The following is a 25,920-nucleotide window of genomic DNA, read 5'->3' as shown; positions in this document are numbered from 1 at the left end:
AAAAAAAATAAAAAAAAAAAAATAAAATGACCTACATTGAAGCAGCGTGGAGATTTGACAGCCCGGTGTCCTGGCTGCATTTCGACGGTATTTTATCATCCATCGGGGAAATAAACCCATCAGCATCATCTTCGAACTGGTCCAGGAAGCAGCGTGCGCTGAAGTCTGTTTCCAGAGAGACCGTGAAGTCGGGCTTCGGGGGGCCGTCGTCCTCCGAGCCAGCCTCTTCCTCCTGGAGACACACGGGCCCCGTGAACACCTGCTCACACACCTGCACGCACGCGCACTCCACGGGACCTGCGGCCATCGAGTCCCCCGCGGTCCCTAGAGCTGCTTGTGTGCCTGCTGTGGACCTGAAACGCAAGCCCCGTCACCAAGGCACGAAGGCACAGCTGCCGAAACCTGGGCGGCTTCCCTGCGTCTCTCAGCTACTCCTTCAATCCTGTCGCTGCGTCCATAGAGGGAAATTCCTCGGTAATTTATAAATTGTCAGAAATATATTTTAACCTTTATAGACCGAAACCTGGCTTTTTTAAATGAATGCTTTGGTGTTTTTGTTTTGTTTTGTTTTTTTTTCTTTTTGGCGGAACCGGAGATTGAACCCAGATCCTTGCGTTTGCCAGTCAAGCGCTTATCCTACTGAGCCATCTCCCTGGCCCCTAAATGAATACTTTGTGTGTGTGAGGAGGGGTAACAATACCCACCTATACAGTGTTTATAAGAATTAACTGGAAAAAATTGTAGAAGAAAAAAGAACTGATTTGCTGACTAGGTTTCTTTCGCCTGAAAATCTAGAACTCAGAATGTGCACTGGCTCTATTTTTTACACAGCTACTTCCTCCCATAAGTAATTAAAAACAGTTTTTTTTTTTTTTTTGTACCAGGAATCAAGCTCAGGACCTTATGCTTGCCAGTCAGGTGCTATGCCACTGAGCTAAATCACTAGCAGGAATGGGTTTTAATGAAGCCTCTTAGATATGAGGTACTTTATTGTTTGGCAGAACCAGGGATTGAACTCAGGCCCTTGCGCTTGCCAGGGAAACGCTTATTCCACTGAGCCATCTCCCCAGCTCTGCACCAAATTTTAAACTGTATGTAATTTGCCAAGAATTAATAAAGTACAAATATAGGGTAAGGTTGGCCAGTTGGAATAAAAAGAACCAGGAAACAGCATTATTTACAAAAGCAATATAGCTGTTACAAAATTATCTGAAATTCTGACCACAATGTGGGCCAACAGACAATAAGCCAGGACCAAAGCATTCTCAAGGAAAAAAAAAAAAAAATGAAAAGCTAAGAATAGGAAGAGTAACTCTTATAAAATGAGAGTATCATTAGGATATTCATTTATTCTTGTGTGCTTTAGTTCTTGTGTGAAATTATCTGCCAACATTTCTTTATCAACATAAAGGCTTATTGTACAAAAATAGCCTGAGTGTGTGTGTGTGTGTGTGTGTGTGTGTGTGTGTGTGCATGGTGTGTGCTGGGGATAATACCCAAGGACTCATGCGTGCTGAGCAAGCACGGAGCTATATTCCTAGTCCCAGTAGATTTTGTTTTTCGGTACTGGGAAATGAACCCAGAGCCCCTGCACAGAGCTGCATCCTCAGACCTTTCAAAATTTTTTAAAGACACAGATTCAGTGTTCTGTGCCCGACCAGCCCCGCAAACTGGAAAAGGAGCTCCTGAGTCAGGAGGATTGCAGCACAGTTCAATTCAAATAGCTGTTGGAAAGGAGACCCAAGTGGATAAATACTCTACACAAATACAGCCAGAAAGGGAGACAACCTATGACAAATTGGGAACATGATGAAACAGATTGTACTACCAGAGTGTAAAATACTACACCATTTTCTTAAAGTCATGGTTGGGAAGAATTCTAATGACAGAGGAGAATGTTGATGGTATTGTGTTAACTTTTCAAATGAACAGCTAATTTGAAGACAACAGTATGCAATGTAACAACCATTGTTGAATCCTTATCATTTTGTTTAGTGAAATTCTGTATTGTTTCTAATTATTTTTACTATTTTTTGTATTCTCTTTAGAAATAAAAAATTTAAAAACTAAAAAAAAAAAAAAAGACACAGATTCACTAGCTTGGCCAGAGTGGAGTAAAATTTGCACCCTCCTGCCTTATCCTCCCAGAGTGCTAGGATCACAGGTACGTGCCACCACACCAGTGACACAACAGCCTCACTTTTTAAAGATACAATCAATATAGTACCCTGGCTCAGATTTTCCAATACTTTGTTTAGAACATTTTCATCAAACAAGTTCTATTTAAAATTATATGAATGGTGAACACAGTTCTTGCCTAATACCTTAATGTTATCTCTAAGAGGTAGGAATAGAAGAACTGGTAGCCTATGGTCCCTTGTCTTGAGCTCCAGAGAAAGTTCTCTGTTGGTGTCTCTCATTAGGAAAGGTTATTCTGAAAGCATCATTCCAAAGGACAGCCTTCCCTCCCTCTAGGCATTGAGCTGTCCCAGAAATCTGATAGGTGCAACTCTTAAAACCTCAAGGGATCTAAACCACTGCTAAAAATAAACATCATTTTTAGAAAATAAATTGCCTTTGCTTTTTTATTTGTAGAATCCTGTAGAAGGTGCTTAAGTCCCTATGGAGCAATCTAGTTTGTTCAGGTATCTAGAAGCAGAAGGTGAAAGAGGCCAGTCCTTGCAGAGGCGGCTCAGGCGCAGCACGGGTACATGGTCCTCGGCAGCTTGCGCCTCATGGCCCAGCAATGCCAGCAGTGAAGACGGCACTGGCACTGGCGCAGAACCAGTTACTACAACCAGAGAAGTCTGGACACATGCCCTAGTGATCCTGGTCCCAGCACATACCCACAGTGAAGAACAGAGTGTAAAATTGGTGTCGAGGAATAGGCTGGGGAAGAAGAGTGGGTTAAACTGTACCAGCAAAGCTACCAAAGGCCACACAGATGTTCACTAGAAATTGTAATTTTGGATTTTGTGTTATGGTGGCACCTTGGTTCACAGACACTTTTGTTTGCAAACAGAAGTGTCTGGCAAAATTTTGTTTGCAAATTCTGCATGGAGTGACCAATGTGACTGTGGTCACTGTCCCCACACAAACAGGACCATGGCCATCTTTTCCAAAATCAGAGGACAAATTTACGTTCATGAACCAAGGCACCACTGTACACATATTGTTTTTGTTAATTCTGATTTTTCTATACATTCAGTGTATGAGTTTTTAAAAAAAATGTTTGGGTCCAATGAGCTAATTTAACATTTTGGAATACAGAAAATCATTCCCCAAATAGGGAAAAAAAGCAAAACAAAAGGTACGTAAAACAAAATAATTCCTGAAAGCAAAGTCAAAACAAAAACAACAATAAATGAAGAGGGGAGAGAGCAACTAAGGCCAGGAGGGAATCTCTAATAAAGGGGCTTGTCCTGAGGTGGTGTGGAAATGTGCAATGGGTGACCCAGGGCACAGCCACACCCCTTTCCGCAGGCAGGGGGTGGGGCTGGGATTCGGGGGGGTGGGCTAGGGGGCTCTTCACCTTTATCTCCTTGAAGAAGGAAGCAGTTTCACCCTCGATAATTGGCTGCAGCAAAGGGCTTCTCCGCTTGCTGGAGGGGGACCCCTGTGACAGGTGTTAACAGCAGGTTACACTGGGTACCTCCTCTGATCCCTTGGCCTCCTCTCTTCACCCCAGAATTCTCACCATCTCTTAATGTCAAGCTTAAAAGGCTCCCAGAAAAACCTAAGGCACCCAAAGTTCTTTTTCAAGTTGCTGCTTCCCCTCCAAGCCCACTCAGGTCAATAGGTGCAGTAACCACACAGGTCTGTGCTGAGCACACATGGGGAGAAACAGCCTCCCACCTCCTCCCCTCTAGGCACAGTGACTATGAGGACCCAAGAGTAGTCAAGTTCACAAAGCCACCCCGAGGTTCTCTAGCTTCTCTGTTCTTCATCAATCTAGTTAGGGACCCAAGGGTTCCTAAGAGGAGAAAGACATGAATCTACCCTTTAATCTTGCATTAGTTTAATTGATCATACAGAAATTTCTAGAGTAGTAGCTTTCTTCCAAACACCTGCCTGAGGCCTCTAGCTCCTCATCCATTAGAAAACAAGTATGCTCTTGAAGGGAATTTAAATGGGAATGAACAAAGGGATTTAAGGAAGGGCTGGACCACAGATATATGCATCTCAATAGACTTCCTTGGAGGGCACTGAAACCGGAAATGCTCTCGCAGAGATGGGCTGAGGTGCAGACACCTGCCCAAAGGTGCCCATGTTGCAGGCCAGCCACTGTCCCTCCTCCTTGTGAGAGCAAGACCAGGGCCCTGAAGCAGCCATGTACCAGTGGAGGCTGGGTCTCAAGTCACGAGCTCCTCTCCCTTTCTTTCTACTCTTTGTCACCTGCAGCCACCAAGAGGAGCAATCTCTCTCTGTTCACTAGCTCAACCATGAAAGGCTAAGGCCAGGGCGGGCCTACACATGCGTCACTCAGCCACAAAGGTAGTAGGACAGGAATGTACTGCACTCACAATGATTGGTACGGTGTTGACCCGAGACAGGATCTGTTTGACCAGCCGGTACCTGTCATACAGTGGCTTCATAACCTGACGTTCAGTCTTTGTCACCTGAAAAGCAAGAACAAGACTGCTAAGAAGGCTGCTCCCAGAGGTCCTGCTACCACCTGTCCAGATAAATTCGAGGCCCTCCTTGAAGTTCTAGAGAAAAAAATGGACCATGAAGAAGAAAGTAGATGTATCTAAGCTGACATTATTATTGTTTATTCAGTAAATATTTAAAATGCCCACTTCAGCTGCAGACAAGTGGAAATCACTCCACTGGTAGTACTGTTTTATATACAACTCTATGATCATTCTTCAGCTTTTGCCTAAATCTCCTCAAGCCTCAAATTTTCCAGGTGACTTGCTAGCTTCGGAGCCCCGGAAGGAGAAAGCATGCATGTGTATTATAAGGCTTATCATGAAGGCCTGCAGTCAGCTTATTTACGTGCTTTTTTCCTCCATGAAACTGTTTTTAGAAACAAGATTCTGGCACATAGGACCCCTCAAGGAACATCTGCTGACAGAACACACGGATGATTCATCCTGTTTCCCTAAAATTTGGCACAGAGTTCTGTGTGGAAATGGCTTCCCCACTGCTCCTCTGTTCCAAAGATTCCAGACCCAGAACCACCTCTCCACGCAGCACTCTTCCTACAGCACTGCAGGAAGGCAGCCTCGGCTCTGTGGCACCAGCCTGCCCTGCACGCACCTTGAAGTTCACAGATACTCTGTCCTGGGCCACCACTGTGTGTTCACCATCTGTCTCCTCCTTCCACCTGTAGTCCTTCCCGAGCAGGAACAGGAGCTTATGTTTCTGTAACCCTAGTAACTATTTCAGTGTCTGACATGATGAAAGCGGCCCCCAAGCACTTACCAATGAGGACAACTATTTCAGAGCTAATCAGGTACAAATATTTATAGGTGTGGCTCCTTCAGTGGGCAATGATGTGAAGTAAGTTTCTGTCAGGTCAAGTTTCTCTTTTACGTTCTGCTATCACTGCAAGTATCATCAAGCAAGAGGCAGGAGACTTGGCTGTGACCATTTCTTTTGTGGATCATTTGGCCCTTCAATTGCAAAGTTATTCATAAAGGTTTATTCACTAATTCCATTCTACAGGATTATTCATGAAGAATTACCCTTTGTTGCCTTTTGTGTTTAAATCTCTCAGAGTGATCACCAGTAAGTGCACTTTGGAGAAACTTGACAAGCTAGGGTTGGATATGGCCACTATGCAAAGTATTTTGTGCATTTTCTTTATTATTATTTTTGGATTTTCTATCATTGGCAATTGTCATCATTATCATATTTTAAAAAACCTGTTATTTCTGGGCTGGCCAAATAGCTCAGCAGATTAAAGTCCCTGCAAGCAGGCACAAGGGCCAGGGGTTCGATACCCGGGCCTGCTGTGCTGGCCCCACCCCCAGGGCGCGCTGAGACTGCAACTTAGACTGGGTGTGGTGGCATGCTCCTGTAATCCTAGCTTTTGGGAGGCTGTAAACAGGTGGATCCCTGTGAGTCTGATCTGAATCACAGAACTTCCAGGAGACAGAAAGAGATGGATTCTTGCAACAGTTGCATTCTTGGCCCATTAATTTGGAAAATGACAATTCTTTCTTCTTAACGATAGAGTAATATTAGTAGGTGGTCTGTGCACAGATCAGAAAATCCAAAATAGTAGCTAACCAAAGGAGAGTATTTACACACAGCTCTACAATTTGTGTTTAAACGTAAACCTTAGTATGTTTAGTATTGTGTTAGTCAGGTCAAGTTTCTCTTTTACGTTCTGCTATCACTGTTTCCAGGTGACTTGCTAGCTTCGGAGCCCCGGGAGGAGAAAGCATGCATGTGTATTATAAGGCTTATCATGAAGGCCTGCAGTCAGCTTATTTACGTGCTTTTTTCCTCCATGAAACTGTTGACAGAGACAACATGGACATGTTGTCCATGGACAGAGACAACAAAACAATGGTTTCGCTTGTGATTCTGGTAATAGTCTTTCAAATAATCTGTAGATTTAGGAAAAAAAGAGTTTTGAGAATTTGCTTTTCTCAAAAATTGAGGGGCCAGGAAGATGAATGACTGAATTCTACTGAATGGCTCAGTAGAATGACTGCTTTCCTGGCTAGTGCAAGGGCCTGAGTTCAATCCCTGGTTCCAGAAAAAAAAAAAAAGAAAGAAAAGAAAAGAAAGAAAGAAAAAGAAAAAGAAATGGGGCTTAGATGGATAGTTTAGCTCTGGAAATACTGCCCAGTTTTTCTGTTTTTAGCAATGCTGTTTGTTTTAACACGACATGCTCTAGGCATCCCTCCCTACTGATTGTGTCTATTCTTTTCAACATGGAAGGATCTCAAGCAATGTTGTGTCACAGGATAACAAGCAGCAGCAGCAGCTTGTCACGTTACCTTTGGCCTACATGGATCTCTGACAGTAAATATGCAGGGAGATCCAAACGGTATTTATAGTCCCACGGTAACACTATAGGTCTAGGAATGAGAAGTTCATTCTCTGGTTTTCAGACTGGCCAGATGTCAGATGAACTCTGCTCTTCCTTAGGAGGTTGGAGCATCGTGTTCTAGAGAGAGGCACAGAGTCTGGCCTGGGACCAGAAACAAATGGCACTCGGATTCCCTGGAGTATTTGTTCCTGCCCGATGAGACACTGGTATCTGGACCCCAAGGCATGATGAAAGACAAAGGAACAAGGTAGGACCATGGGCGAATGTTTTATATGATAAGAAGGTAAAAGAAGGGCAACTTCTTTCTCTGATTTCATCATTTGATCAGAAGTAGGCCACAAAGAGAACATGTAATTGTACCAGAAGCAAAAACTATCATTTACTGCACAACCCCATGCCAGGCTATGCCACTCCCTCAGGGCTAGACAAGCTGCAGATAAATACATATACTCTACGTACAGACAGCTGTGTGTGCCTGTAGTGTCACTTCATCTCCATGACAACCCATAACAGACATCCTCTTTATAAACAAAGTACCCAGGGTTGAAGAGGTCACCATCTCCCAGAATTTCAAGTCCAGTATGCCTGGATGGTGCACGGAGTTTGCGGTGGCCTCGGGCCTGGGGGGGTGAGAGAAGCTGTCCAGCTTGGAGTAATAAATACCACATGGGGACCTAGCGAGGCTAGGTCTCGCTAGTATGCAGCTGTGTGCTTCTGGAGCCGTAGGCAAGGAGTGCTTGACAGAGTCTGTCAGTGTCACAATCTGAGTCCACACAAGGAATAAAAGGAGCCAGAGGAACACACACAGCCTCGCCGAGCCTGCCCCGTGCCCACAAGGGCCACGCTTGGAGTTCTGAGCCTGCCGAGGAACACGGGGCCTCTGTGTCTGCAGAAGTTCATTCAGTTTTACCTCTGTGAGTTCTCAAAGCTCCAGTAGAGATGTTGAGAGTTTCACAATGTATTTGAGCTCTTGACCATTTATAATTTAGTTCTATGCCTCTACAACATCTGAAACAAAACTTGGCTTAAACATGAACATTATCACAGTGCTAGTATTTTTCCACTGCAAGGTCAGGCCAGCAAAATCAGTTATCATCAGTGCCAGCAATTTATAAAAATTAAACTTGATATATTCAGAACCAAATTCCAACAGTGAATGTTTTCTGTGGATTGTCATTAGGCACACGCTATGCAGCAGGTCTGGTGTAAACACCAAGGACCAGGCTCAGTACTAGACACACCATGCCCAGAACCTGGGACAGATTTCTAGGCTGGAAGCTAGGGATGCAGCTCAGTGTTCGTTTGTTTTATTTTTTTAATTTTTTGGCAAAACTGGGGATGGAACTCAGGCCTTCGCACTTGCCAGGGAAGTGCTTATTATACTGAGCCATCTCCCGGCCCCTGTTTGTTTGTTTTAAATCTAGGACACCAGTACATCATTCTGGAGGCTTCTTTATATAGCAGAGTATAATTCAGATGACAGGACTGTATCCATTACATAGTTATAGCTAAGACTGGAAAAGAGACCCACGTTTTTGGGCTATATAATGATGTAGCTGTGAACCTAAAGTTCATGCTTCCTTCTAAGGTGAGGAGTAACTCACAAAAAGGATGGGCTTCCAAGTTCTAGGGAGAGAGTGGAAGGCGATCATTCTACTGTGTCCTCCACAGCTAACAACTCTCAATAAATGCTTGTTGAATAACAAACTGCCTTGGAAAGGCAGGGGCATGCTCTGCATGCCTCACACTTTTGCTTCTGAAAGTAGCTGGCACTTCTTTAGACACAAACACTGGTTGCATGCACCGGCCAAATAGCTCAGCAGATTAAAGCACCTGCAAGCGGGAGCAGGGGCCGGGGATTATTGGTACATGCTCGTAATTCCAGCTCTTGGGAGGCTGTAAACAGGCAGATCACTATGAGTCTGATCTAGTAGGGAGATCAGACTATTGAACACCCTGTAGACCCTTCCCTAAAATACAAAAAAAGAAGAAGAAGAAGAAGAAAAAAAAAAAAAAACACTGGTTGCAGCTGCACTGCAGAAAGATTTGAGTTTTAGGGCACAGAGTTTGAGCTTAACCCCTTTACTACCGGAGAAGAGAGGCTAAAGCTAATGGCAGTCGATGGGATGGGGTGGTCTCTTGCTCCAGGGCTCTGTGCAGCCCACACACTTCCTGCTCCCCAACTTTTCCCACCTTTAATAGGACTCTAGTGATCCCATTGCAGTTGCAAATAAATTTTTGTGACTTTAAATTCGGTGTCTACTAGATAACAGAACACTTCAGAGTGGCTGGCTAGCCTTTTAAAAAACTTAATGTAATGTGATATGCAATAAACCTCCTTTAACTAAATGTAAAGAAAGTAAGCCTGAGGGAACACTACTGATAACAAACTGAACATAGAAAATCCATTTCCAAAGCCAGATTAGTGACCCCAGTCAAAAAGTTCAGCCCTCACATACCGGCCGGCCGTGAATGCTTTCGTAATACAGCAGGGCCTTCTGCAGAGCCACTTTCTCATTAGCGATTTGGTCTTTGGTCATATCCTGTATAAACACAGGGATAAGAAATCAAAGAGGGGGAAAACATTTGTGAACATTCTAAATTCTTTGTTTAGTTAAATAGATCTATTGCGAAGGAAGGTTAAAAGAATCCCTGTACCGCAGCTCTACTCCGCTCTGTCTGAACTCTCTCAGAAAGACCCCTCTGACCTCTCCGGCAGCAGGGACAGCACAGCCCCAAGCTCTGGCTGCCTCATCTCCCACAAGGCAGCAGGGAGGTGCACTCACTACAGAGGAAAGCAGTGCTCTGCGCCCTGGGGGCCGGATTTAGCTGCCTTAGTGATGTCCATGTTACCCTCTTCCTCTGTAATTGTTCTCCCTCTGAGTCATCAAGCTGCCTCTTAGCCTCACTAGGTTCATTCTGTAATCTACAGGGTTGTCTGTTTTCGATCTGTATTCAAAAAGCAAAGTACCGGCTGATAAAATACACTGCAGTCATCCCATCTATTTCTCTAGAAGTGGGGGCAATCCACAGAGGTGTCACTTCCCATAGGGACTCCCAGGGAAAGCCCTGCGCTGCTGTCCCCTGCTGGCTGCCGGAAGTAGGGTCAGCTGCTCCCTGCAGGCCTCCTCAGAGCCACCACACCTTAATGTCCTCCGGGCGGCTGCTTTCCACTCGCTTCTCCTGGAGCTTCCTCTGGATAGATTCCAGGGTCACCTCGACGCTGGGCTTGAGCGCTTTATCTACCAGCTCCTGCTTCTTTTCCTCTTCTTTTTCAAGTTGGGAACCAAAACTCTTGGGAAGTGTGTTACTTCGCTGCCGTGTCCTGGGGGTGAGGTCCTCTTCAGATATCTTCAGTTTTGACTCTAGGTGAGAAGATTTGGGGGTGGGGACAGATGAGAAGTAATGTCTGCTGAACCCAAGTTACTTTTCTCTGATGTCAATAACTGCTTAGCTACGTCTTTTCACAGCACCTAATTATAATATCAGCTGAAATCCCTGAGTCATTATGTAAAACCCAAAATAATGATAATGTCTTCCTGAATTATCTGGAATGTTTCCCAAACCCTTATTCCTGAGAAAGTTATAGCCCATTAACAACCATGCTTTTGCTACCTCAGCTGCCCTCTCAGCGGGACAGGCCTCGCTGAATAGCCCTACCCTGGGTAGGTGAAGACATGTCCCACTCTGAGGCTCGACTGGTTTATTTTTGCATAACTTTATACCACATTTTCACATTATTTAACTTTCTATTTCTGCATAACTTGTGCACCATATTTTCACAATACTCTTTTTTTTTTTTTTTTTTGAACTGGAGATTGAACTCAGGCCCTTCAGCTTGCCAGGGAAGCATTTATTCTATTGAGCCATCTCCTCAGCCCTCTTCACAATACTTAACTTCATATTCCATTCAGTTGTTTATCGGGCTATGGCCTAAATGAGAGCAAACTATTTGAGGGAAAGGGGCCAAATGCTTTTCAGAGGCATTTGTGTCTACTTGCCTCCTCCTAAGGCCAAAACACATGAAGCCTTGGATTATGCAGGTGCTTACAAAGTGTTGGCTCGAAACCATCATCCTCCCATTAGTGACCTGGAAGATGCACAAGTGCTGCAGAGTTTGCCTCTGAGCCGATCTGGTGTCCTGGGACTGAGACCATGGCAAGACAGGGAGGCTGTCACCCCAAAGGGCACCTGAAGCCCTGGGTTACTTCAGGGGGGCGCTCAGTCCCTGGCTTGGCACACAGAGGTCACACTACAGGCTCTGGTTATCACCTACCTTTAAGTTGTTTCCGAAATTTAGCAAGGTCATTTGTCCACTTGAGAACCTCTGGATTGGCTGCTTTGTCACTGTGGGAAGGCTGAGAAGGAAAAAGTCCAGAGTAAATGTTTCCATAGGGCAGTAAAAAGAAGCACATTGGACAGTCATCTTTATTTTATGTAGGAAGGCAAAGTAGAGTTCATTAGCATAAGGAATTAGTCATGATTAGTTAGGGCAGATTCACAATACAATTCCACCATGCTCTGTCACGCTGGTAACTTCCAATGCCTTCAAACAACTCCTCAGAGGCACAATGCTGGGCCTTAGGATCGTGGGCTCCATTTAGACCAAAGAGCAGAGTGCAGGTGCCTGCGTTGTCTGTGCTGCAGCCACCGTGAGAGATGCCTGCTGCCACTTCTGGGGGACTCCCTGAGGCCAGCGTGAGTAAATGTGCCTGGTACTGACCAAGGACAGGACACAATCTGGAGTTACGTTTTATTCAATGCTCTCTCTCATTGCTACTCACTGATGAATTTATAAATGTAGACTTAAGCTTTCACTATTTTATTTGGCTATGGCAGTGTAAGAGTACTTGCAAACATGGTGGTTAGGATCCACTAGGTTTTATTCTCCCATGTTTACTGTCTTTGTTTTTAGGTTCCCTAGAAAGCCCCTTTAACTATGTTGCTTTTTGAGTTGCTGACAGTGGGCCCGCTGGGGACAGGAGGTAAAGGGGTGTGTGAGACACTTACTCGGTACTTCCTCTCTTCTTCAAACCTGTCCTCGAACTTTCTGATCTTCTTTTTAAGACTCTGGATCCTTCGTGTGAGCTGGGCAGGTGTCAGGTCCTCTTGCTCCTCATCATAGGATCCCAGGGAGGAGCTTCGCCGCCTGTGAGGGGGCAGCGAGGGTTAGTCCCCTCTCAGAGCCAGGAGGGGCACTGGACTGTGGGATGCTACTGGTACAGAGGACGAGTCACACTTGCTCCCTTGCTCATGAATGAGAAGCTGACAGATTCATCCCCCAAGTCTAAGCTCTCTCTGTCTCCCCCTGTGAAGCAGTCTAGCTTTCTGTGGCTCACATTTAGGATTAGCAAAGGGCCACAGTTCAGCTGCAAAGTTCCTCCACATCTTCATAACCTAATGCTCAGAAAACTGCCAGCCACCTGCACCATGCTGGCCTTTTCTCAGGTTATACAGCTAGGGCATCTGCTTATCAGCAGCACAGAGAAACGTACCTCATGAAAGAGTGGGAATTGGGGGGAGAAGGCGGCACTTCCGTGTCATCCAGGTACTGCCGGCTCTGCCCATAGGCATAGAAGCGAGGCGAGAGCATGGGGTCACTATCCTCCTCCAGGAGCTGGCGAATAAGGCGCCCTGCCTGCGGGGAGAGACGGGCCTCCTCTGACTCAGGGTCCTCTGGCCGCCAGGAGCAGAAGGTGGGGACGGGCTCTGGAAAATAAAGGTGGTCGGAGGTCAGGGTGTCCGGCAAGTGCCAGTGCCCCCAAAGGCTTTATGAGGGGCCACTGAATGATTCTTCTTTCAGATCTGAGACACCATGAGCAACCAAAGTTACCACTACATCTGATAGTATCTATTATGATGATGATGATGTTGCAATCCTGGAGACTGAACCCAGCGCCTCTGCGCTGAACCACATCCCAGCTCTAAGAGCGTCCCAGGCTGGGCTTGAACTTGTGATCCTCCTACCACAGCCTTCCTGAGTGCTAGGATTTTAGGGGTGTGACATCTCACCTGTGCATTAGTTACCTTTCATTTTCATTCTCTCTTGGATTCAAAAGAACCTGCTAGGGCTACTCTGAGAAGCAGCCTGTGTGCAGCAGGCTAACGAGACCTGTCAGCCTCCCTGACAGGCCAGTGATGCAAACCTTCCCTGCGAGAACATTATGAACAGGAAAAACAAGTGGGTCACCAAGGGAGGCAACCAGCACCCGGTGCCACGGTTATCTGTCCTCTAGTGGCACAGCCTCAGGTCCACATTCGTCCAGTGAGAGAGAGGCCGGGATGGGAGGTTTACAACTTCCAGTGGGGTCACTGAAAGTAAGCTGTTTCGTGTGCTTCTGCTTAGTGTGTAGGATTAACACAGCTCTGTTCATGCTTTTCACTTAACTTAAAGGCTGTTCAAGGCTGCACTCAAACGGAGAAGCACTCAGAAATTATTCAAAACAGGGAAAAAAGAACATCCTACAGAGGACCAAACTGTACAGATTATTTCTAGATAATCTGTAACAATACTCAGCACAAAATCCTGACTGGTCATTTTAGGAGGCAAGAGGGTGGTGTTTATTTCTATCTTCTGTGAGACCTGCTTCAATTTATTCCTTCCCTTATTAAAAAAAAATCAAATCTAAAAGTTCTTAAAGACACATTTCAGGAGACAAACAGTATTTTATTTGTAATACTCTGCACTAAAAATGGTTATGCTTTATATTCACTTGGGGGTTGGTGATTGACATAAAGCTGGAATTTTCCCAGGATTAAATTCTGGATTCTTAGATATTGAATCATGGAACAGTGGCTTCTTTAGCACGAAACTAAAAAATGTATATAAGTACCTTAAGTTCAGAGTCAGCTTTTCTTTTTGGCTAGCTCAGGCTGCCTTAAGGACAGGGCTGGTAAGACACTTGGGGCTGGGGATCGAACCGTGGTCCCCTGTGCCTGGCTGAGTTAGTTCACACAAGGCAGTGCCTGATTGAGTTAATCCACAAGCCCCAGAGTCAGCTTTTTTATCTACAAAGATCATACTACAATCATAAAGCAATATAGCAGATATAATTTCCATTCATAAGGCAGTCTTGTGCTCTGCCAACCTTGCCTGTTAGAATCACATAGTGAAACCTACCTCCCCCACCCCACACACAGAGGCACATGTAGATGATCCTAACACACTGCCGGGTGTGAGAACCACTGATCCAATCCAGCCCAAAGAAGTGCTTCATCAGTGACTATGGTTGGGTCTGGAAACCCAGTCTCCAACTCCCTGGTAAGTGTTTCCAATTAGAATGTCCCAGGGCTCCATAATGTGACAGCGGCCTGAGATTCCTGAAGACCGCATAGTAAAATAGCGGAAATAAGCACATTGGTCTTGAAAACCCTGACTTCATATGCAATAAAGTCCATAGGTTCTCAAAATTTAAAGAGTTCCAACTTATCTAAGAACACAGATAATATAAATATTTTGAAAAAATATAAGCAGTTGTTTAAAACAGATGCTTCTCATCTGCTGAGGTTCCACAGGCAGGGACTGCTGGGAGAAAGGCTGCAGGCAAAGAGGAGCGGCCTCAGCATCGACTTCATGCCAACGCTGCCCGCCTCTGCTCGGTACCTAGTGGGCTTGGGTGCCAGCAGCTCTGAGGTGCGAACAGGAGAGGGTGACACGTGGATGGAGAGCTGATGTTCAGAGGGGGTGGGTGGAAAGTAATCTCAAGGGAAGAATCAGTCTAGTATTAAACTGCAGCAAATGGACCTGTTACACTGACCAGACTGCACTTTCTATTTTATATGACAGTAGCAATTTTCTGGCAGAACTGAAACTAACAGGTCAACGACAGGGAAAAGGTTAAGATGGCTTGAACTACACTGCATGGGCAACAACCTCTCCACTGAAAGGCAAAGGAGCAAAAGACCTGGGGGAATGGCAAGGAAACCTGGCAAGGACACAGGGCTTTGGCAAGTCAGTCTCAGGTTTGTACCGACACATGGCTGACATTCCTATTTCACAAAAGAACCTGGAAGGTATTATATTAGCTTCCTAACCTCTTTAATTTGTCTGAATCTAGCAGAATAGCTTTTTAAAATAGGTTACTAATCTTTAAGATTTCAACACTATGCTGTCCTTGTACAAAACTTTCTTTTGCAGAAAGTGTCTATTAGCCACACATGTCCTCAAGATCAAATTAATTCACTATAAAATGCTAATTATGGAACTGAACGTCTATTTGACAAACAGAGGATAACATGGGCCATTTTCACATTTCCTCAGCTTTTAGTGGCTTTACCCCTTCTTTCCTCCCTCCCTCTCTCTTTTCTTTTCCCTTTCTTTTTTGAGACAGGGATTCCTACGTAGGCCAGGCTGGCCTCAAACTCATGGCAATCCCTTGTCATTATAGGTGTGTACACCATGCCTAGATGTGGTTCTCTTCTTGACTAGTCAACTAACTAGTCCTTTTCCTTGTGTCACAGGAAATAACACAGTTGAAATAATAGCCTAAAGGTACCATTTTTCTACATGGGTAGGTGAATGTACTCACTTATTTAAAAATGGAAAATGTAAAACCACTGTGAATTTCAACTTTAACAAAATCAAAAGTAATGTTTCATCAAAAATCTGTATGTGTGGGCTGGGGAAATGGCTCAGTAGAATAAGCGCTTCCCTGGTAAGCACAAGGGTCTGAATTCAATTCCCGGTTCCGAAAAAAAAAATCTGTATGTGAAACAGAAGTGAAGTAGCCCTACCTGTGCAACATGAAATGGTTACATCACTGGGCTAGGGAGAGATAACTCATTAGAATAAGCACTTGCCTGGCAAGTGCAAGGGCCTGAGTTCAATCCCTGGTTCTGCCAAAAATAAATAAATATATGACTTCTTTCCTTTTTTCCCCTTTCTTCTTATTATACAGTCTTATATTTTAAGGATATCTATTTAAAGAAGTTATCAAATGACACATAATACATAGTTCAATGTAACAAAAAATCTATAAAACCTACTAGTTGCATGTTTTTGTTTGAAATGTTTTAAAAATATAAGGCTGTCTCTTGTTTTGATAGTTGGTACTCAAGTAGAACAACAAGGTAAGAGCTGAATAAGAACAGCATGGCACACACAATGGCCACTTGCATTCCCTGACCAAACTGGTTGCTTGGAAATGTTTTACATTTTCAATAGTAACTCTATACCAATGAATCAGATACTATAGGAAAATTATTCAAAAGCAAAATAGAAGATTTGAGGCTTCAAATTAGATTTCCATCCTAAAGTGCCATGTAAGTGCATTTTCACAACTAGACCAGAATTCTTTGGATACAGTGGTTTGGGTTTTAGTCATGAGTCTTTTCACAAATAGCTCTGGATATAATAACGACACATGTCTCTATTAAAAATTAATTCAATCATGTCAGCTGACTGCACAACAGGTTGGAAATAACAGAGATAAAAGCTATATTCCTGTTTCCCCTGGAGGAGTTCCAGCATAGATACCATAGTACACACGTACACAAAGAAACTCTGTGCAGGAAGAGGGCCTGAGTCTCAGAGCAATGTCAGTGTGGTCACTGGGGCGCAACCACTCTCTGCTTAGGTGGTGGGGTCCACTTACTATAGAAAAGAAGACTGGATGTTCAGGTGATTTGCTTCTAAGAAACCTGCACTAAATTAAGGGAGAGGCTTCCTGCTTCATCCCTCCTGTGTTAGAGCATTCCTGTTGGCCTGTGTCATAACCACTTCCCTTCTATGTGCTGCCAGGAGGTTCCGGTACATCCTTAACATAGACAGCCTACTGAGATTGCACTTTACTTTCATAAACATTTTTTTGTGTGCTTCAAAATTCAATCTTAGGGCCAACCAAATAGCTCAGTGGATTAAAGTGCCTGCAAACCGGTGTAGGGGCTGGGGGTTCGATCCCCAGGCCTGCCATGCCAGCCCTGTCCTGGAACACACTGAGACAGTGATTGAGACTGGGCACGGTGCGCCTGTAATCCCAGCTCTTGGGAGGCTGTAAACAGATGGATCACGATGAGTCTGATCTAGTAGTGAGACCCTGACCACCCTGTAGACCCTTCCCTAAAAAAAAAAAAAAAAAAAAAAAAAAAAGAAAGAAAGAAAAGAAAAAGAAATTCAACCTTACTACGATGATAGTCCTATGCAATTGTTCAAGAGCTTCAGAAACTATCAGGTTTAGAAGGAACTTTAGGGGCCAGGCAGATAGATAGCTCAGTAGAATAAGCACTTGCCTGGCAAGTGCAAGGGCCTGAGTTCAATCCTGGTTCTGCCAAAAAAAAAAAAAATGAACTTTAGCAGTCAACTTTATTGCAAATTTACAAATCCTTATATTTCGTATATCTGCTTTGTCCCTACCTTCAGTTACTACATGTCCTCAGTGGCTCTGTTTAAATCACTGATACATGCAGACAAGGTCAGGATTGAGGACTTTATCTGTAGGAATATCCCCAACAGCTGACTTTGGTCCACGTTCCTGAACATTTTTGTGCAGTGTTTCATCAGTTACTAATTTGCTCCATCTGTCTGTTGCTACTTGCACATCCTGACAAAGGTATCACCACAAAGCTCTGTCAGTGACCCAGCTGTAGTCCTTTCAGCCCTTCCCAATTCAGAGACTAGCTAACATCCCTGAAGAAGGGAGAACAGCGTGATGAAGCCCGTGCTCAGTAAATCCACACAGGCCTGGTCATTATGGATGCCTCTGCTGTGGCCAGAGCCATTCAAGGCCATTCAAGGCCATTAGGTAGAGCCAGGCCCCTGTTTTAAAACAAACACAAGCTGATTTTTCCTGAAACTATGGTTGGGGATATTTATGGAAGACAATAATAATTAACAATCACATGCTAGGTACTCGTACCATGCTGAGTGCATTTTAGTACATTTAATCCTTACAAATTTGCTAAGTACACACTACTATATCAACTATTCATTATTATCTGCTGTTTTTATACTTAAAGATGAGAAAATTAAAGACTAAGGAGATAGGTTTATTAACCTGCCTATAGAGCTGGTTAAACAGAAAAGACAGGCTCTTAATTTAGGCGTCTGGCTCCTCACTCTGGTCTGCTGCCTACAAGGCTGCCTAAGTGGCACTGTTTAGAAGGAGGTATCTACCAGAAAAGAGGAGCCCTTAACTGCGAATCCACATTTTGCCTGTTTTTATCTGCATAATAGGAGGGTTCTTTGGAAGATCTTGTACAATTCCTTGCTTCTTCATGATTCTTTTGGAGAAATTTCAAAGTTACTGTCTAGAAGCAACATATAAATTATTTTACAAGTGATGAGTAGAGCATATAAACTATTTTTATGACCTCTAAAATGTCATTTAAAAATTAATTTTAACAGAAAAAAATTGAGGGGCCGGCCAGATAGCTCAGTGGATGAAAGCACTTGCTCAGGCAGATGCAGGGGTCAGAGGTTCGATCCCTAGCCTGCCTTGTGGGTCCCACCCCTGGGGTGACTGAGACTGGGGACAGTGGTGCCCAGCTGTAATCCCAGTGCTTGGGAAGCTGAAATCAGAAGGATCACTACGAGTCCAATCTATGTAGTGAGGCCCTGTAGACACTGCATTAAATACAAAAAAGAAAAAAGAAAAAAAATTGAGTACAATAGCTGAGTGTTTAAACTCTAGTACTTCTACAGCTGGTAACCTGCAAATCAAAATGAATTAGCTGCTTGGAAATGCTCTAATTATGCAGCTACGAAGGGTTTTCAATAACAGAATAGGAGATTGATTTCTATATTTATTTAAACTTGGAGAGTGAAAACTCTAACAATAATGCTGATGATAATGATGATGGTATGTAGATAGATCAAATAACACCCCCCAAAACATCATTCTGTGTGTGTGTGTGTGTGTGTGTGTGCACGCGTGCAGGCGCATACGTAGATGAGATAAAGCATGGTTCCACAGCGGTGAGTGTGACCATGCCTAGGGACAGAAAATGGACCCGCAAGCCCAGAAGCCCGTCATACCACATAGCAGAGTGGTGTTGGAAGCCTACAGATGGGAACTGGCTCATGTGTATCTTGCTAATTAATATTTTCACATACATGCACACACACACACACACACACACATTGCATTCATTGGGTTCAAACACAGCTTAAAATAGTGCACAGTTCATTCTTCACAGGAAAACACCATTCTGCTTGCTTTTTATTGAAGTTATAAAATGTGGTGAGGCTTTAGCAGTCAAGCTTAGTGCTCTCAAGCTGGGCACAGTGGTGCCCGCCTGTAAGCCCAGCATTTGGAGGCTGAGGGAGGAAGATCATTGTGAGTTTAAGGCCAGCCTTGGCCACATGGTGAGCTCAAGGCCAGCCTGGAATTCATAGCAAAAGCTTGTTGCAAAAATATAAAAATTAAAAAAAACCCTTATTTCCCTCATAGTATCTACTTTTATGAAGAAATTCCTTTATTTTTACTATATTTTGGCTGTTAGTATTATAATGTAAGTTGGAAAATAGGTGATTTCAAAGTCACTGAGAGCAATAACCAAAAAATCAAATGACCTGAGGTAAGTCCAGGTGGATTTTAAGACATGCAAATTCAATAGCAAATGCAGAAATTTGAAATAAAAAAGTCATAGCAATTTTAAAAATTACATGGATAACCAATTCACATTTCCAAACTTGGTTGGAATGGGATGTAGTTTTTTTCTAATACCTGCTGTTTTGTTTTTTTTCTTTGAGACAGGGACTTGCTCTGTAGTTCAGAATGGCCTTGAATGTGAGGCAATGCTCCTGCCTCAGCCTCCCCCGAGATTACAGGCGTGTGCTACCAAGCCTGGCTCTCCAAGAGCCTTTTCTACTATATCTAGATTTCTAAAATAAAATGTTCTTTTTGTATTATTATTTATTTGAAGAAAATTTCTCTATAATGAAATAATTTTAGGGAAAGTGCAAGTTGGTTTTTAAATACTCTGGGGAAAACTTTCTAGCTTTATGTCTGCTGCTTCACGTATGCTGGGAGAGGTTATGAGTTTATGATTAACTAAGATAAAAATAAGCAGTCCATTTCAGAAGGACAAGAACATGACTAGTTTGAATTCTGACCCCAAATAGTTTTAGAGCTTCGTGGCAGACAGAAATCACTAAAATACAAATATAGCATTTATTTAGATTATTGCTTTCAAGCTTTTTTTAAAAAAAATTTGGGCAATAGTACTATGAGACTCTCTGTGGTGGGAAAGAATAGGTTGTTTTCAGTATATGAACTAAAAACATACATACTATTTCAAAGTACACACAAATAAAAGAACAAATAGTACCTAGGAATATATATATGACAAACTAAACCTACTATGCCTTTTTTGGTCAGTTAATGTACTGGAAGCTGGAAGGGGCTGACACTGTCTCAGATCTACGGCCTAGAAGAACTAGAACAGGTTTCTTACATTACCAGAGAGAAAAAATGGAACTAAGAGTCTGCCCTGGATGCCAGGAGCTTACCAGGTTCTCTCTCCCACTGTGGTCTTTCCAGTGCCTTTTGATCCTTGCATAAGACTATTGTGCAGAGTACTTCTTGGTTGAAAGAGGGAGAGGGGGAAGGGTGGGAAAGGAACCGCAGGTGCTAAGGACTACCTTTCCATAGCTGTGGCCATCTGCTACGTCACTGTGTTAAGTCGTGCTGATGTACTGAAATCAGGAGCTAAATTCTCCCTGGTTATTGCTTCCAAACATGCACTGATAAAAGGCAGGCAGGCATTTCTTCTACACACAGATATGTGTTTGGAGGCAGGCAGAGGGATAATGCAAATGCAAGTGACTTGACAAGACTCATACCGTACACTCTCCTCCCTGGAGTACAGGTTTGCTCAGGTGACTCTCTTCTTTCTCCAAGTAAACTGCTAACATTTTCACAGGAAGTCCCCAGCACAACAAATCTATACCATTATGCTATAGGTTTTCCATAAGAAGCACTTGTATTTAGTGTTTTCTTTGATAGGCAAATCCCTGAAGTTTATTAATTTGCATTTTAAGAAAAGGACCCATAAAAATAAACAGAAGCAAAGGAAACCAAAACATTTTTCTTAAAAAACAGGAAGCTTTTCTGAAGACAGTAGGTGGCTGATGTGTGGTACTGGGAGATCAGGTGCACAGAAAAGAAAATCCTCAATATGCTCTGCTGGGTAAAAACTAGAAGGCAAAGGCACATATCATCTCTCTCCGTGAGTTAAAAAGACAAAAAGGACTGCAGGGTGACACTGTGACAAAGGACGACAGCATTTCCTCTCAGATTGCAACCACTCTGGGCAAGGCTAACGTGACGCATTTCTATGCCAGGTAAAGATCTGCATCACTTACAAACGCAGTTACTTCTATGAGCAGAGCTCTCCCGCGCCCCCCCCCAACTTGTGTTCACATGCTTCTCCTATATGCATATTTATACATGCTTTTCTGATGCTACATCTCCAAGTGACAAGTGACAGCAGGTCACCTACCTTCCCAGCCCTTCTCATCACACAATGCAGTTAGGTCCAAATGGGGTGCTTCGGAAACAAAGCTCTCCTGCTGGGCGTCAGCATCTTGATTCCTCTGCTGTTTGCTGTCCGGTATGCTGGGATGCTCCTGAATCTTCATCGTGGGGCTCTGCAATAACAGCACGGTGTCCCCGATCGGCTACTGTTCATCAGAACCTAACGATTTCTGCAGCAACCTCACTCTTGGGGGAAACCTCTCACACCACAGCTGCTAGCGGCCCCAGCACAGACATCAAAATCATGGCTCAGTGCACCCCAAACACAAGCTGACCACTCTCATGCCCAAAGCAGCTGTCCATCTGCGCTCCTTTAACTTTTCTTCAGTGAGAGAATCAGGATGGCTTTCTCACGCTGCTCCTCCTGCTAACTGCTGGCTGTCTACAGTCCGGATGATTACAGACTAGGGCTAGGAATGAGAGAAAGGAGTTTGTGTTTCCTTAAAGGAGCAAGGCTTTCTAGACTGTAAACAATAACAACAGAGAAGCCGGCTGCTGTTGCTAAGGCTGGAACAGAAACATGGTGTCTTGCACGCAGACTTCTTTCCCTTAGGTAAACAGCACTGCAAGCGCAGGAGCGGAGGCTGGGGACAAACACTCCCGTGGGCTTAGATCAATTACGCTGGGCGAGCGGCACGTTCCCAGATTTCCTGTGGCTGTTTTCCCGCAGAGTATGGGGCTAACAACTATTTATGGAGGAGCTCCGGGTATGAAAGCATTGTTGCGCAAATTCAAACAACACAGGGCTCTGGCATCGCATCTCAGCTAGTGGTACAAAATACAGACCCTGGAAGGGATCCAAAATTACACGGGGAGCGTGGCTTTTTTCCCCCTTTCGTAAAAAAGAACAACAAATGCTAGCAAGTTGGCGATGCATAATTTATATGTTACAAATATGCAGCTGTCACTTGTTTTTCTACTATGCGTCTACTGTGAATACTAAATATGTGGCTACTCTTGGTTTTGCTCCTTGGTGGCACCTACACCAGTCTAGGAAATCTGACTGTTCGGAAAGTCCTCTGCAGAAAGGTGATATTCAAGCTATGTGACTTCGTGGTTAAAGAAAAAAACACTGGAGTCAATTCTATTGCATTGCAATTCTCTTTTGAGCATTCTTTTAGGCATACTGTAAACCAAGCCATTGTCACTCTTCTTGCTCTCATAACATTATGAACAAAAATGGATTTCTCTAGGAGCACAGATCTGTATAGGTTTTTTCTTTAGCAGTAAAGAAAAAATTTATTTTGGAAATTTAGTTTAGCAAATGTGCTATTGTTATTTGAAAAAACTGGGAACATCTGGAAATCATAAGTGAATTCATTAATGTAAGAGAAATGTTCTTGGACTTAAAATAAAGCTCTATTTAAGGCTTCCTGCTACTTTTAATAGCTATTCAACCCACTCTGAAGTCAGTAGGGAGATGAGCAGACAGCAATTTTACTATTACATTTCTGTGAAATAATGCTCAAGATCTGTACTTGCATTTGGGATAAAATAAAACATCACTTAGGTCAGGATGAGCTACTAAAGTCAGATGGAAATCCGGAGCTTTGAGATGTTTAAAAAAAATGCTGTTTGTTTATGTCACAAAAACTATGTTTTCCACTAGCTGAATCCTAAATGGACACATCTGGTACACAGCTTTTAAAAAATTACAGGGTCAATAGGTGAGCAATCATGTGTGTGTGTGTGTGTGTGTGTGTGTGTGTGTGTGTGTGTCTGTATGTGTGTTTGTGTGACAGAGAAAGAGAGAGAATATTATACAGTAATTAAATATTTCCAACAAAGATTTCTAAAGATAATTATACTCAGAGACATCAAAGGAAAGGACACACACAAGACACGTGATTTCATTAAAATATGGTATTTTTGTGTGTAAGAAACCTGCATGTCAGGTTACTCGAAGTGTTGGAAAGGGAGAGGATGCAGAGCCACGGGGCTGCATTTGCAGTACGGCACTGATGCCTGCTAGCTACCCTCTGTGGAGCCTCCAGTGCTTAGCCTTTCAGAGGGCGTACGTGAGTGGGCTGTGAGCCTGGAGAGGAGGTAAGCAAGGCGTGGGGCCTGCAGTGTGAGATACAAATGGAAGCCACCATTCTGTTACCACGTGGCACCTTATGAAGATGAATGGAAGAACAATGCTGGGCTCAGAACTGCGAGCGGGATGAATGGGAGAGGAGGCAGGAGGAGCTGCGTGAGGTGGAGCAGCTACAACAGAGGATGGAACACAGTTTTCAATGCATCGTGAAAAAAGGCCAGTGAACAGAGCTACCAGGGAGCAGCGGCAGTGGCAGCTCTAGGTCTGACTGGGGCAAACAGGTGTGGACTAAAAGGGCAGGGAGAAGGATGAGCAGATAGGACAGGGGCATGTGCCACCTAAGACACTGTGAGAAGAGGCTCAGGTTGATCAGCTCTTAGGACAGGGCAGGGGGCGGCAGAGGACAAGGGTGTCAGCTGCCTGTGAAGGGTCTCATGTGCTGGCCTTTCATTTGACAGTTAAATCTACAGCAAAAGGAGGTAAGGTTCAAAAAGGGTGACCTGCTGCAATCTTGAAGCTGCTACCAAAACCCACTTTGGGGGCTGGGGAGATGGCTCAGTGGAATAAGTGCTTCTTTGGCACATGCAAGGGTCTGAGTTCAATCCCCGATTCTGCCAAAAACAAACAAACAACAACAACAACAACAACAAAAAAAAACCAAAACCAAAAACACACAAATAAACCCAACAAAAAAACACCCTCACGTTGCCAGGTGACCTACACCCTCCGAGACCACCAGAATCATACAGGAGGGTATTGCTGGTTATTTGCTTGTTTCAGGTTAGTATGTTAAGGATGGTCTCAAATACTAAAACAACTTTGATTTACCTGAAGCAGGAGGTTCCTATATGCAATAGGTATTAGGCAATAGTGCTGCCTAGCCAATGTCAGAGAATAGACACACAAAGATAACATTTATTCACTAACTCGTTCAAGAAATGATTTTTAAAAGCCAGGCATGGTGGCACACACCTCTAATTTCAGAATTAAGGAAGCTGAGACAGGAAGATCTTCATTATGTGATTTTTGAGGCCAGCCTGGCCTACACAGTGAGTTCAAGGCCAACCTGAACTACATAGTGAGAACCTTTCTCAAAAACGCAAAAGCAAAACCAAAAATCCAACATGAACAAGAAATAGTTTTTGAGTATCCAGTTTGTACTGCATAGGGTTTTAGATACTGGGGAAACACTACTGGACAAAAGTCTTTGTCTTGATGAGTGTCAGAGGAGACAGTGAAAGAGAAAACCACAAGAACTCTGGGAAAGCAGGAAAGGAAAGAGGAATGTGGGTAGGTGTGGCTGAGGGCTTCATTCCGAGGGTCCAGAGCCTCTCCACAAAGCTGTGGCTGAGCAGAGACCTGAAGGAAGGGGGAGAAGGAGCTGCCGGGGAAAAGGGATGCTGGTGCCTGGGGCCCTGCTTAGTGACGCATGGTCATTTGGTATGTGTTTTAGGAACAACACAGAGGCCACTGCATCTGGGATCCAGCAAAGGACAGTAAAGGTCTCCATGCCCAGTGCTGAGGACAAGCCCTGGACAGCGTGTAAACATGTGACCCTCACAATGCATGTGGGCTCAGGCTCCTGGTGGATTTCTGGCCTAGCAGTGTAGACCTCCCTCCAGCACATCCACCCAGTGCTTGTGGGTGCTTCCCACTCCCATGGAAATGCATACAGAATGTGGCCTACATTTCTCAAGGTCTCTTTCACAAGACCATGGCTCCTAGAAGCCAAGTCCCAGGTTCTGGCCCTACTGGTCTCTGGACCTGGTGGTGCCTGTCAGCATAGAGTTGCACAGTGGTTGCTGGCAGTTTCCTGTGCCCGTGGGGTTGGGGCTGCGGCCCACGGGCTGCTTATGGGAAAGCTGCTCAGGCCCTGTGCTCCTTCCAATGTTCCCCTCACTGCCGAAGGAAGCCCACAACCTCTGCAAATGCTGATATTACACAGGAAGGCATTACAGGCTATTTTTGGTTGCTTCTCCTACTAGACTACTCAGGTAGGCAGGCCAAGGGCAGTCTCAAACACTAAAACAACTTGGATTTAAGCTTTTATTCTTTACAAGTCTATCTTCAGTTAAATCAGAGAATAAGTAACATCACAATTTTATCTCAGATTCTTAGGCTGGGATGTCACACACCAAATCTTTATCAAAACTGCCCCACAGAAAAGCATAGTAAATCCTGCATTCTCATATAAATAGAGTGCTTGGCTTTTAAGGAGACTTATCTGGTAGGCAGACAAGGATGGATTTTGGCAGCAGCTTCAAGACCTCAGCAGGTCACCCTCTTTGAACCTTACCTGCTTACCAGGTTGTTTTGAAGATTCAATGAAAGCCATGTATAAACAGTACGTAGTAACTGTAACAGAAATGTGATTAGCATTTCTATGCTCCTTCTGTTGC

At 44.0% G+C, this 25,920-nt stretch overlaps 1 protein-coding gene across 5 annotated transcripts in view; it reads right to left on the bottom strand.

The window, feature by feature from the left end:
- Fam13a (family with sequence similarity 13 member A) overlaps positions 1 to 25,920 on the bottom strand; it is a 315,685-nt gene that overhangs the window by 7,976 nt on the left and 281,789 nt on the right. For 4 of the 5 annotated variants that reach the window (XM_023706819.1, XM_023706822.1, XM_023706821.1 and 1 more), the window contains 9 exons: positions 21,449 to 21,596; positions 12,505 to 12,718; positions 12,020 to 12,158; positions 11,286 to 11,367; positions 10,154 to 10,374; positions 9,469 to 9,552; positions 4,524 to 4,619; positions 3,533 to 3,616; positions 36 to 232 (listed from right to left, as the gene is read on the bottom strand). In XM_023706819.1, the coding sequence (XP_023562587.1) occupies positions 36 to 232; positions 3,533 to 3,616; positions 4,524 to 4,619; positions 9,469 to 9,552; positions 10,154 to 10,374; positions 11,286 to 11,367; positions 12,020 to 12,158; positions 12,505 to 12,718; positions 21,449 to 21,596 (1,265 nt within the window). The remainder of the gene's footprint in view (positions 1 to 35; positions 233 to 3,532; positions 3,617 to 4,523; positions 4,620 to 9,468; positions 9,553 to 10,153; positions 10,375 to 11,285; positions 11,368 to 12,019; positions 12,159 to 12,504; positions 12,719 to 21,448; positions 21,597 to 25,920) is intronic. The other variant, XM_023706820.1, reaches the window with a different exon arrangement.

Source organism: Octodon degus, unplaced genomic scaffold, assembly GCF_000260255.1.
Source record: "Octodon degus isolate 3935 unplaced genomic scaffold, OctDeg1.0 scaffold00272, whole genome shotgun sequence".
Taxonomy (NCBI): domain Eukaryota; kingdom Metazoa; phylum Chordata; class Mammalia; order Rodentia; family Octodontidae; genus Octodon; species Octodon degus.
This window is presented reverse-complemented; position numbering and strand designations above follow the sequence as displayed.